This window comes from Giraffa tippelskirchi, chromosome 7 (assembly GCF_054371585.1).
Source record: "Giraffa tippelskirchi isolate mGirTip1 chromosome 7, T2T-mGirTip1v1.2.pri, whole genome shotgun sequence".
Classification (NCBI taxonomy): domain Eukaryota; kingdom Metazoa; phylum Chordata; class Mammalia; order Artiodactyla; family Giraffidae; genus Giraffa; species Giraffa tippelskirchi.
In genome coordinates this window covers 77,750,320-77,762,863 of record NC_137281.1, presented here as the reverse complement: position 1 = coordinate 77,762,863, position 12,544 = coordinate 77,750,320, and the positions used below count along the sequence as shown (strand labels likewise).

General features: G+C 42.9%; 1 protein-coding gene across 6 annotated transcripts in view; it reads right to left on the bottom strand.

The window, feature by feature from the left end:
- The window catches only part of THBS4 (thrombospondin 4), a 268,357-nt gene that overhangs the window by 30,479 nt on the left and 225,334 nt on the right, over positions 1–12,544 (bottom strand). For all 6 annotated transcript variants that reach the window (XM_081506027.1, XM_081506025.1, XM_081506024.1 and 3 more), the window contains one exon: positions 11,648–11,851. In XM_081506027.1, coding sequence (XP_081362153.1) covers positions 11,648–11,666 — 19 coding nt within the window. In that variant the 5' untranslated portion in view covers positions 11,667–11,851. The remainder of the gene's footprint in view (positions 1–11,647; positions 11,852–12,544) is intronic.

The following is a 12,544-nucleotide window of genomic DNA, read 5'->3' as shown; positions in this document are numbered from 1 at the left end:
CACATTCCGTTCTGCTTGTTTCTCACGGAAACAAGTTAGCCTGGTGATTTCAACCTGCTTCTCTCTCAGGATGAGCACCAAGAACCCATCTGATTAGAACCAAAGGCTGCAGGTCTTCAAACACGTTTCTGTCTCTACTCTGTTCCATCTCTGGATTTCTCTGCCAGATTCCGGACTCATCTTCCTGCTGAGGGTATTTTCCTGTGCCCTTTTTCTGGACGGACAGCTTGAGATGCCTACACAACTGTTCTGATCAAACGATTGCCTTCTCAGGGCAACACACAAGTGAGCCAATGGAATCCTTCACTAGCTCCCTAGTGGTTCCCAATTAATGTGTAACCTATCCCAGGGCTGGCCTAACCTTCTAGCCACCTTCCATTTTGCTGATCACTGCCAAGCTGAACCACCTGTTTTAACAACCCGTTTTCACACCTCTCTAGCTTTCTCCAGCCTCTCTCATCCTTTTCTTTCTGTGCAGAACGTTCTCTTCTCCATCCTTCTCCTTCCTGCTCCATCACTGCTACAAATCGAAAGCCAAGATCCAGCTCAAGTGCACCTGACTCCCTCTAGTCTTCCATCTTCCTCATGACTGGAAGTTATCTGCTTCATTCATCTTCCCTTAGCACTTTCTCAGTGCTTTGCTAGGTGTAATTTTCCAGCCAAAACTCAGATACTTTAATCCCTGTGTGACCCTGGGCCTGAAGAGTTCAGTTTTTAAACTATTAAAAGGAGTTAATAAAAGCTGTCCTTCCTACTTTGTGTTCAGTGGTAGTCAAATAAGAAAATGCAAAACTATAAGCTGCTATACACATGTAGGTACTAGTATATTTGTTTATTTCTTATCTTCTCTACTAGAGCATACACTCTTGGGACTAGGAGTCTATTTCTTACTAATTTTCCCATACACCTGAGAACACCAAATACAACTGTTTGTTGAATGAAAAATAGATATAATAGAGTATTCTTGTGTTTACTCTGACTTTTTAAAATCCAGTCTTAAAAAAAAAAAAGAGCAGTTTCTATTGGTTTACTTATATAAATCCTTCCCTTCTAAACTTAGCATCTTTGTGTACTTGAAAATCTGGAGCCCGATTTTATGGCTACATTTCCGTGTCGGGGTACTATCCTGACAGAGGAACCACATAACCTAGCCCAATTAAATGCCATCCCAGTGACTGGTAGGAGATGAAGCAGCAAACCCAAGCAATGAAGATTTGAAATATTGCTATCATCTTGAGAAAGAATTTTCAAAAGGTGCTTTTTGAAAAGTGGATAGACATGGTAGTCAAAAATATTATGATGTGTTGAATGTCAAAGCTATGAAGTAGGCTGCCAGCTTTAAAGAACTGGAAATGATAATATTTTGCCTGCTTGGGCTAAGGAGTTCAGAGTGACGTGGCCTGCCGGGGCAGCAAACTCGGCAAGGTAGTCCGGGGCTTTCTGCTTTGCTTGGCAAATGGCTTTGCTCTTTGGCACTTTTAAAGATATGATGAAAGCCGCTGCTGTCAACCTTTCCTCTTCTTCTTAAATAATTGTATATTAAAAGAGCCTTCTTGCCATTAATGTCTCTTGTGATGGATGTTCTTGTTTGCCTTGACTCATTTGTCTTTATGCCCTATACACTGGATCTTTGTAACTTTAGTGCTTTGGAAATACATATAAAAGGAAAACCATCAAATTACTTTTCCTGAAAGTACTGTGGGTGACTCTCAGGTGTGATAAATGCAGTATGTGTGTTTGGAAATTTTTTTATAGCAGTTTCAACCAATGTAAAGTTTACAGAATACACACGGAGCAAAGAAACCATCCAGTGAAAGGAAGCACAGCAAGCATAGTGAACTTCTGCAGAGGGCTCTATGCTTGGATAAGTTATGAGGCATCACTACACAACTACCTGGTAGGGGAGAAAGTTGTAAGTGTGCACAGAATCCCAAGGTCACTTAGAGGAGACAGTTGTAAGTGTGCACAGAATCCCAAGGTCACCTTAGAGGAGACAGTTGTAAGTGTGCACAGAATCCCAAGGTCACCTTAGAGGAGACAGTTGTAAGTGTGTACAGAATCCCAAGGTCACCTTAGAGGAGACAGCTGTAAGTGTGCACAGAATCCCAAGGATTAGAGGAGAAAATTAGAGGAGAAAATTACAAAGCAACTTCGATGCCCATGGAACTCTCTCTAGCCTTAGCAGAGCCACAGAATATTAGCATTATAAGTCATCCAGCTTAATATCTCACTCCACAAATCCCTTCAATAAAAATGTAGCCTCTACCAGCACATTTCCAGTAACAAAGAACTCATTACTTTGCAGAAAAACCCATTTCACTTTTGGATTGCTACCCAAGATTTTCCTAATTCGGAGCCAATATCTGTTTCCTCTGCCTTCCACCAGTGTGTCCTAATTTTACTCTTCAGGACTATAGACAGATTTAATCTTATCCTCAATCGAAGTGATATTCTTCAAATATTTTTAAGGCAACTTTCATCTCTCTCATGTCTTCTGTTTGGCTCCTTGATTTCTCCAATTCCTTTAACTTTTTGACATGTGATGTGGTATTAAAAAAAAAAAAACAGGACTCAGGTGCCAGTTTAGTGACTCTCTTCAAAGTAATCTCTTACTTGACAATGTCCCTATGAAATGTGCTCACAACCAGACACAGTATGCTAGATGTGGCTGGATAATTAAGAGTCCAGGGAGACTACTAGCTTCTACAAATCTGGTCACATGTACATATTAATGTACAATTAATAGAGGAAAACAATAGAATGGGAAAGACCAGAGATCTCTTCAAGAAAATTAGTTTTACCCAGGGAACATTTCATGTAAAGATGGGCACAATAAAGGACAGAAATTGTATGGACCAAACAGAAGCAGAAGATATTAAAAAGAGGTGACAAGAATACACAGAAGAACTATACAAAAAAGATCTTCATGACACAGATAACCACGATGGTGTGATCACTCACCTAGAGCCAGACATCCTGGAATGCAAAGTCAAGTGGGCCTTAGGAAGCATCACTATGAACAAAGCTAGTGGAGGTGATGGAATTCCAGTTGAGCTATTTCAAATTCTAAAAGACGATGCTGTGAAAGTGCTACACTCAAGATGCCAGCAAATTTGGAAAACTCAGCAGTGGCCACAGGACTGGAAAAAGTCAGTTTTCATTCCAATCCCAAAGAAAGGCAATGCCAAAGAATGTTCAAACTACCATGCAATTTCACTCATCTCACACACTAGCAAAGTAATGCTCAAAATTCTCCAAGTCAAGTTTCAACAGTACGTGAACTGTGACCTTCCAGATGTTCCAGCTGGATTTAGAAAAGGCAGAGGAACCAGAGATCAAATTGCCAACATCTGTTGCATCATCGAAAAAGCAAGAGAGTTCCAGAAAAACATCTACTTCTGCTTTATTGGCTGCGCCAAAACCTTTGATTGTGTGTATCACAACAAACTGTGGAAAATTCTTAAAGAGATAGGAATACCAGACTACCTTACCTGCCTCCTGAGAAATGTGTATGCAGGTCAAGAAGCAACAGTTAGAACTGTACATGGAACAACAGACTTATTCCAAATCGGGACAGGAGTATGTCAAGGCCGTATATTGTCACCCTGCTTATTTAACTTATATGCAGAGTATATCATTCAAAACGCCAGGCTGGATGAAGCACAAGCTGGGATCAAGATTGCCAGGAGAAATATCAATAGCCTCAGATATGCAGATGACACCACCCTTATGGCAGAAAGTGAAGAAGAACTAAAGAGCCTCTTGATGAAAGTGAAAGAGGAGAGTGAAAAAGTTGGCTTAAAGCTCAACGTTCAGAAAACTAAGACCATGTCATCTAGTCCTATTACTTCATGGCAAATGGACGGGGAAACAATGGAAACAGTGAGAGACTTTGTTTTCTTAGGCTCCAAAATCACTGCAGATGGTGAATGCAGCCATGAAATTAAAAGATGCCTGCTCCTTGGAAGAAAAGCTATGACAAACCTAGACAGCATATTAAAAAGCAGAGACATTACTTTGCCAACAAAGGTCTGTCTAGTCAAAGCTATGGTTTTTCCAGTAGTAATGTATGCATGTGAGAGTTGGAGTATAAAGAAAGCTGAGTGCCGAAGAATTGATACTTTTGAACTGTGGTGTTGGAGAAGACTCTTGAGAGTCCCTTGGACAGCAAGGAGGTCCAACCAGTCCATCCTAAAGGAGATCAGTCCTGAATATTCTTTGGAAGGACTGATGTTCCTTCAAATGAACACCCAGGACTGATGTTGAAGCTGAAACTCCAATACTTTGGCCACCTGATGCGAAGAACTGACTCATTGGAAAAGATCCTGATGCTGGGAAAGATTGAAGGCAGGAAGAGAAGGGGACAACAGAGGATGAGATGGTTGGATGGCATCACTGACGTGATGGACATGAGTTTGAGCAAGCTTCGGGAGTTGGTGATGGACAGGGAAGCCTGGTGTGCTGTAGTCCATGGGGTTGCAAAGAGTCGGACACAACTGAGGGACTGAACTGAACTGACTGAACTGAAAATTTAAGAAACTTTTTAAAAAGTTGCATCACCCTATCTGTTCATTCATTCAGCAAACATTTCTGAGCAACTAGTAAGTGCCAGGCACTGAGCTCAACGCTGGGTGGTTCTTAACATTGTAGATTAGAATGCTGAGGATGGTGGTGGTGTTGTTTAGTTGCTCAGTCATGTCCGACTCTTTGCGACCCCATGGATTGCAGCACGGCAGGCTTCTGTCTCCTTCACTGTCTCCCAGAGTTTGTTCAAACTCATGTGCCATCAGTGATGCCATCCAACCATCTCATCCTCTGTCTCTGTCTTCTCCTCCTGCCTTCAATCTTTCCCAATATCAGGGTTTTTTCCAATGAGTTGGCTCTTCGCATCAGGTGGCCAAAGTATTGGGGTTTCAGCTTTAGCACCAGTCCTTCCAATGACTATTTAGGACTGATTTCCTGCCCAACTCTCACATCCATACATCTATGTATGGATGACATACATCCATGACTACTGGAAAAAATCATAGCTTTGACTAGATGGACCTTTGTCAGCAATGTGATGTCTCTGCTTCTTAATATGCTGTCTAGGTTTGTCACAGTTTTTTTTCCAAGAAGCAAGCATTTTTTAATTTCATGGCTGCAGTCACCATCTGCAGTTATTTTGGAGCCCAAGAAAATAAAAGTCTCTCACTGTTTTCATTGTTTCCTCATCTATTTGCCATGAAGTGATGGGACTAGATGCCATGATCTTAGTTTTTGGGTCTCCCACAACCGGTGTGTCTGCAATTTACTTTTCACTACTAGAGAAAGGATTTACATTTATTATTGTTAAATTTCATCTGATTGTGGCTTGTTGTGTCAGCTTGGTAAGACCTTGGAAATCTTGATGATGGCATCCTATATGTTCAACTGTCTTTTACAGCTTTGTGCCAATTGCAAACATGATAAAATTCTGTCTATGTTTTCACCCAAGTCACTGATTCATCGAAAAGTTCAATGCCGAAGACAAAGCCTTGTCAGAAAACACTACATACTTTGCTACAAGGCAACTTACCAACCCCCAATAGTACTATTTATCTAGCTCATTCTTTTTTTACATTATTCAGAAAGGTATAGTAAGTGACTTCATAAAATTGATTAAAAAGTTTAGCAGGACTTATTTTTAGTAAATCTATCTGCCTTCAAATAACCCTAGCTTTCTTTTCCAGGAAATCCCCAAACGTATGAATAATAATACAACCCTCTGGGAGTTTGTCTGAAAGTTCACAAAAATTCTTTGCACTTTCTGCATCTGACCACTTTGAAACTAAGCTCATTCAATGGTACCTAGTAAGAATGTGGTGAAAGTTAAAAGGGAAAATGAGCACAGACTTCAGTACAGCCTTGCTTCACTGTAATGGCTCCATAAATAAATATTATTATAAGTGCCTCATTTTTCCCCTTCAGTATTTGGTTCAGAATTCTAACTATTTTTTTGGCTGCACAGAGTGGTTTGCAAGATCTTAGTTCCCTGGCCAGGGACTAAACCTAGGCCCTTGGTAGTGAATGCTCAGACTCCTAACCACTGGACTGACAAGGAATCGCAGAATTCTAACTTTTAAACTCTTTCATCTCTTTCAAGTTGTATCTCTCATTAGCCTGCAGGCTTCAGAACAACCACTCTGAACTATTTGACTTCTCCTATCACAGGCTGAGGAGCTTGACTGACTCTGTCCAGTCATTACCACTAGTTTTTGGAGTTCCCTGCATTTCCACAGCACCAAGTTGTTTTTCGGTGGCTGTCAAATTTAGGCTACAGAAGCAGTCTTCGTGCTTTTTCTGAGAGGTGAGGCTTTCGCTAAGGCAAGCCAAGAGTTCACCAACTCATCAGTTTTGGAAGACAGTTTCTTAAACAGTAGAGAGATGTCTCTGTCTGTCTATCTAATATAGGAATCTGAAATTTTTATTGAGCTTCACAGCCTAAAAAATTTATTATACTTTATATAAGTCAATTTCTGCAATCACCCTGAAAGGTAGCTATTATCACCCTCACTTTAGAGATAGTAAATTGAGGTTCAGAGCGATTCAGAGATGTTTTCATGGTGACACAGTTGTTAAGACTTTTCACTGTGACTCAAACTCAGGATACTACCTGCAAAGTTGTCTCTCTGCCAGATGCAAGAAAATCAGTCATATCTTTTACCCAGCCCAGGTGGTTTCTACAAATGCTCATTTCTATCAAGATTATATTACCTGTATTACTAATAATCTGATAGATCACTTCTATCAGAAACACTACCTGCATTTCTTTTAAATCTTCATCCAAATGGTCTTCAACACTCATTCATGCAAAAGTGATTCTGAGCCAGACCTACTAAGTGACAGACATTGCATACATACAGAATTTCCGCAACAGTGAATGTTTTTCTTAGCAAAGCTCCTCTTCTCAGCCTCTATTTACTCTACTCAGTCTCTTCATGAGACACTTCCATGTCCAGGGCACTGTGCTATGCGCTGCAGCAGACACAAAGGGGAGTTAGGGGATGTTCAGTCCCTGCCTTAAGGGGGCTCATAACCAACTGCAGAAAAGGCATGTAAGTCATTCAAATCCCAGGCAAATGAAGAGTAGTGCCTTCTGTGGAGGTGCGAAGTTATAAGGAAAGGTGTCAGGAGGAATTTGAGATGTGCCTTGCATGTGGAAAATTTCAGTATCTGGAGATGGTGCAGGGCAGGCAATGGGGGCAGCAGAGGGCAAGAGCAAAAGGACAGAAAAGGAGAGACAGCGTGGATGGGTCCAGGGAACCGCAGTTAAATCCATCCCATGGAAACATGGGCTGATGGCTGGCTGGAAGGATGGATAAACTGGAAAGGCTGGTTGGGAGTCAGGCAGCGGAAAGCCCTGAATGCCCAGTAGGGATGTGCGTATCTTACTCACTTTGGGATGGGAAGTCACTCTAGGTCTCTGGGGTCAGATATAACTAGATCCAAGTTATGCCTTGTGAACAGTAATGAGGCAGCCATGATAAGATGACTTGGAGAGTGAGAAACAAGAGAGTTCAGTTCAGTTGCTCAGTTGGGTCCGACTCTGTGACCCCTTGGACTGTAGGACGCCAGGCCTCCCTGTCCATCACCAACTCCCAGAGCTTGCTCAAACTCATGTCCATTGAATCGGTGATGCCATCCAACCATCTCATCCTCTGTCATCCCCTTCTCCTCCTGCCTTCAATCTTTCCCAGCATTGGGGTCTTTTCCAGTGAGTCAGTTCTTCACATCAGGTGGCCAAAGTATTGGAGCTTCAGCTTCAGCATCAGTCCTTCCAATGAAATTTCCTTTAGAAATCAGACTGGTTTGATCTCCTTGCCATACAAGGGACTCTCAAGAGTCTTCTCCAACACCACAGTTCAAAAGCATCAGTTCTTTGGTGCTCAGCTTTCTTTATGGTCCAACTCTCATATCCATACATGACTACTGAAAAAAACCATAGCTTTGACTAGATGGACCTTTGTTGGCAAAGGAATGTCTCTGCTTTTTAATATGCTGTCTAGGTTTGCCATAGCTTTTCTTCCAAGGAGCAAGCGTCTTTTAATTTCATGGCTGCAGTCACCATCTGCAGTGATTTTGGAGCCCAAGAAACATAGAGAGAAACAGAGAGCCCAGTGGCAAACTCCCTTCTTTGCATGTCTCATGGGATACATTTGAGTTTCTCATAGGAGCTCATCTAGGGCCCAGATGACCAAACCTTGCTCTTTGATACCATCTGTGCAGTCGCTCTTTCCCAAACCATAACTTTAATAGGGGGAAAGATGTGTCCTATTTCCTACTCCAGTGTTTTTAGTCACAAGAGATATATCTTGACTTCTTCTGCTTCACTACTCTCTATGAACATCAGCTGAGCCGGGTCAGCTGAATGATGACTGGGGTTCACCTTCCAGGAAGGTGATTCTTCCCCACCCTCCACAAATCACAGCAGAGGTGCATGGCCACCTGAAGCGTCAGGCCACCGAAGATGTCCTCCTGCTCTTTGTGATCCCTTGCTCGCCTGGTCCCTGCTTCACCTACTCCCTACTCTCATGACTGTGCTCACCCCTTGCTCCAACTAGCGACTGTTCTAATCCTTAGGCCGGGACAACTCCACCAGCTGGTTTACTAAATTTATTACTGTAACAGGGAAGAGTCAATTCTGCCTCATGTTGGATCTGTTTCTTTGACTTTAACCTTTGCATTCTGTTGCTTTTGTTATTATCATCATAGATAACGGCCTGCCTCGGGAGACACTGTCCCTCTGCCTGAATGTTAAAGTGGCTGTGTTCAGCTCACAGGGAGACAATCTGACTCTGCCCATCTGTGCATGGCTGCAGAAAAGAAGAAGTTAACACATCCTCTCCTGTTCTGCAAAATAAGTGGGCCTTTTTACTTTACTTCCTCATTTCCTCTCCCACTCTGTTCCATAAAACAAACTGGCAACCAGACCCTGAAAAGATGATTTTTTTGGAGACACTACTCTGCCATCCTTTCGGTCTGCCAGCTTTCTGAATAAAGTCATATTCCTTGCCTCGACACCTGTCTCACGATTCACTGGCGGGTCATGTGGCGAGCAGAGTGAACTTGGAGTCAGTAACATTACATCTGCCTTTAATTAATCTGAGGTCATTAACCTGAGGGGGCTGTGAGAGATGTATCCCAGTTGCTGGTTTCCCTGGTAACTGACAGTCAACTTGATGTCAGTTTCCCCTATAAATGGTGGCCTCCATATCCCCCTGAACAGCCAAGATTGCTGCCATGTCCTGCCTGCTATCTGCCAGATACAGTGGGATGTCTCTCCAGGACCCTTTGCTGCAGACTTGTAAGAGCCCCTTTCCAGTAAACCAATGATGTCTGTTGCCATTTCTGGGCTCTTTGTTTAGTCTTGAGGTTGGGCAACAAGATGTACAGGTGTCCAGGATGCAACCCAACACCACCTCTGAACACTTCCACAGGGAGTTACAGCCACACACCACATCTTTTCTTGGGCCTGATGGACCCACTGACTTCTCTTTCTTGTTCCAGTCAGAATGCGCTGCTGCTCCTTCCGAGACCTTTCAGTGATGGCAAATCTCTGCACTTTTTCCTACTGCTGCAGGGAAACTTGTATGTCAAATTCTTCAACTCTCCCAACTCTAATTCTGGTATAAATTCCTCTTTGTTTTCTGAGAATTGTCATCGATTTAAAAAAAAATATTTTTTTCTAAGAGCTATTTACCTTTTCTAGTAGGCTGGCAGGTCGAGAGGTATTCACAATCATTTCCTCTTTGTTCTCTTTTAACATGGAAATCAGCTGGTATTAACAGTTGACTCACTGATGACTCTTCAAAGTAAAAACATCTACCTGCCCAAGCATCTAGCATTCCCTCAACCTCTACAGGGGAGTTTCTTCCTGTTTTTCCATTATGGCAGATTTAGACGTAGAGTGAGATTCAGTGAGAGTGAAAACCTAGAGGCAGAATTTTTCACTCTACCGAGAGCCTTTTAGCCACTAAGCTGAGTGAGCTAAAAGAAAAACCTTCCAGAACATTTAAAATAGTTTAGATCGCTTCTTAAAAGAGAAGCTCCTCCTATAAAGAGCAGGGTGGTTTTTATATATCGTAAACTGAGTAGCTTGGGTTCTCAGAAGACGAGCTGTTCCTTCAGTAGATCTGAGGCAAAATGGGGTTATCAGAACCAAGGTAGAGAGATGGGGAAATGACCTCCCAACATGGCTTCAGCTGGGGCAAAGGCAGCAGGAATGGTTGAACCATCGGCTAAATCATGAACTAGGTCCCCAAGTCCTTCCATTATCTGAAACCGTACCTCAGTCCCTGAGAGGCCATGAGGAACACAGAAAGCAGACTGGAGAGTGGGGTGGGAGTGGGAGGAGGGAAGGAGGATATTGGAAACTGACACAGAAGAAGGCACTAAAAGCCCATTCCTTTTTGCTTTTAACTCTGTTGTCCTATGAACGCTAAGAATTAGGGGTTTCTTTCAGTTCCTAACACCTGCAGCTTTAAGTGTTCAATCACAATTAGAGTCTGAAGTGCTCAAAGTATCTGCTTTGTAAAGCAAATTGAAATAAGTAAAAATTCTCTGCAGGAAGGACCAATCCTCCTCTTTTTTTTATTAAAAACATCAGGCAGCACAGACATCTGTCACATTCCTCAATAAGCAGGAACAGGTGCTGTCCCCAGGGCACGGGTGGAAGAGGAGATGAAAAAACAATGACCTTTTTCTTTGGGAGTCATTCTTAGTATACCGTAGTAACTCACTTTGACAGTGAAACATTTGACATCAGGGGGAACAACCAAGTGACAGATCTGTGTAAATTGGCACAAAACAGGTAGAAAAGAGAGCTGTTCATTTAGTTCTACCTCTGAGATATATTGTCTCCATCAAGTCCAGGCGGTGCTTGCAGAGCTAGGGGTTAAGTCTGCCACATGCCTCTATGGGAGCACAAAGAATGGGGTGAGTGGCTATTACAGACTGAGTGCTTGTGTTCCCCTCAAATTCATATGTTGAAGCCCCGTCCTCAGCGTGATGGTATTAGGAAGTGGACCTCTGGCTGGTAATTCGGTTTAGATGAGGTCATGAGGGTAGGGCCTTCCTGATGGCATCAGTGTCCTTATAAGAAAAGGAAGACAGAGTTTTCTCTTTCTCTCCACCAGTACACACCGAGGAAAGGCCACTTGAGGACACAGGGAGAAGGTGGCCATTTACAAGCCAGCACACAGCCTCTCACCAGGCACCCAACCTGCTGGCAGCTTGACCTGGGACGTACCAGTCTCCGGTACTATGGGAAATTAAAGTCTATTGCTTAAGCCACAGACTTTATGGACTTTATGGTATGTGTTACAGCAGATCGAACTAATACAGTGGCTTAACTGCGCTGGGTCCTATCCCTTCAGGAACTGGATCCAGAATAACATGAGGATGGGGCAATGTCAAAGTGCATTTTGGCCACAAGCAAGTCTTCCTTCTTTCTCCCGATATCAATTCACCCTCCCTATACAGGTAAATGTACGATTAGAAGAATTTGGTATTGAAAGCTGAAACAAACGGTGGATGGGACCACCTGAAGGAAAGAAGACCCCCCGGCCCAAATCCTGGAAGAGGCAGAGAGGATTTTTAAGAAAATGATTTCTACAAACTTGCTTACCTTTGTTTAAGCGTCCCATGACAGTAAATTCAAAATATTTGCTGTGGTCAGCTGAAGAGTAAAGGCCGAAGATGGTGGCTGAGCTTTTTGACTGCAGCTTGAAGGTGGAGATCACGTAGAGCTCGTTCAGAGCAGGGTCTGTCAGGATTGGCTGCAGAACACTTGGGTTCAGCCTCTGGCTGGCAGATGGGAGAAGGTCAAAGACTGGGGAGAATGGGAAGACAAGGACAATCAGCGAAAGGTTTAACTTAGGGACAAGCATGGTTTTTGTTTGTTTTTGAGGGGGGACAATTTTCACAGTAAGCTATGAAGTAAGCTGATATTATAATCATTTTTCCACATTGTCAAACTTGCCAGTTCTCTCTTTTCACTCTACAGTGACTGGATATTTGAGCCAGAAGAAATATAGCACAATATTCATCACCAAGTTATAGACCCCAAGAGAAGACAAAATTTGCAAACCCATTTTGCCTGAAGAAGTGACTCTGAAAATGCCCACCAGGAAAAGCACTAAATGTTTAGCATGTGGGGGATCGGGAAAGAACATGGGCTTCCCAAGTGGGGCTAGGGGTAAAGAACCCACCTGCCAAAGTAGGAGACATAAGAAATGACGTGGGTTTGATCCTTGGATCGGGAAGATCGCCTGGAGGAGGGTATGACAACCCACTCCAGTATTCTTGCCTGGAGAATCCCATGGACAGAGGAGGCTGGCAGGCTACAGCCCATGGGGTCGCAGAGAGTTGGACACGACTGAAGCAACCTTAGCATGCTTGCATACAGGTAAGAGCATCCAAGTCATTGTTTTTCTTATGTCCCCTAGTAGTGAATTTCTGCCTTGGGATCCCTCATGTGCCTCCTGGACCAAATCCAACTGTCTATTCATGGTCAGTAATAAAT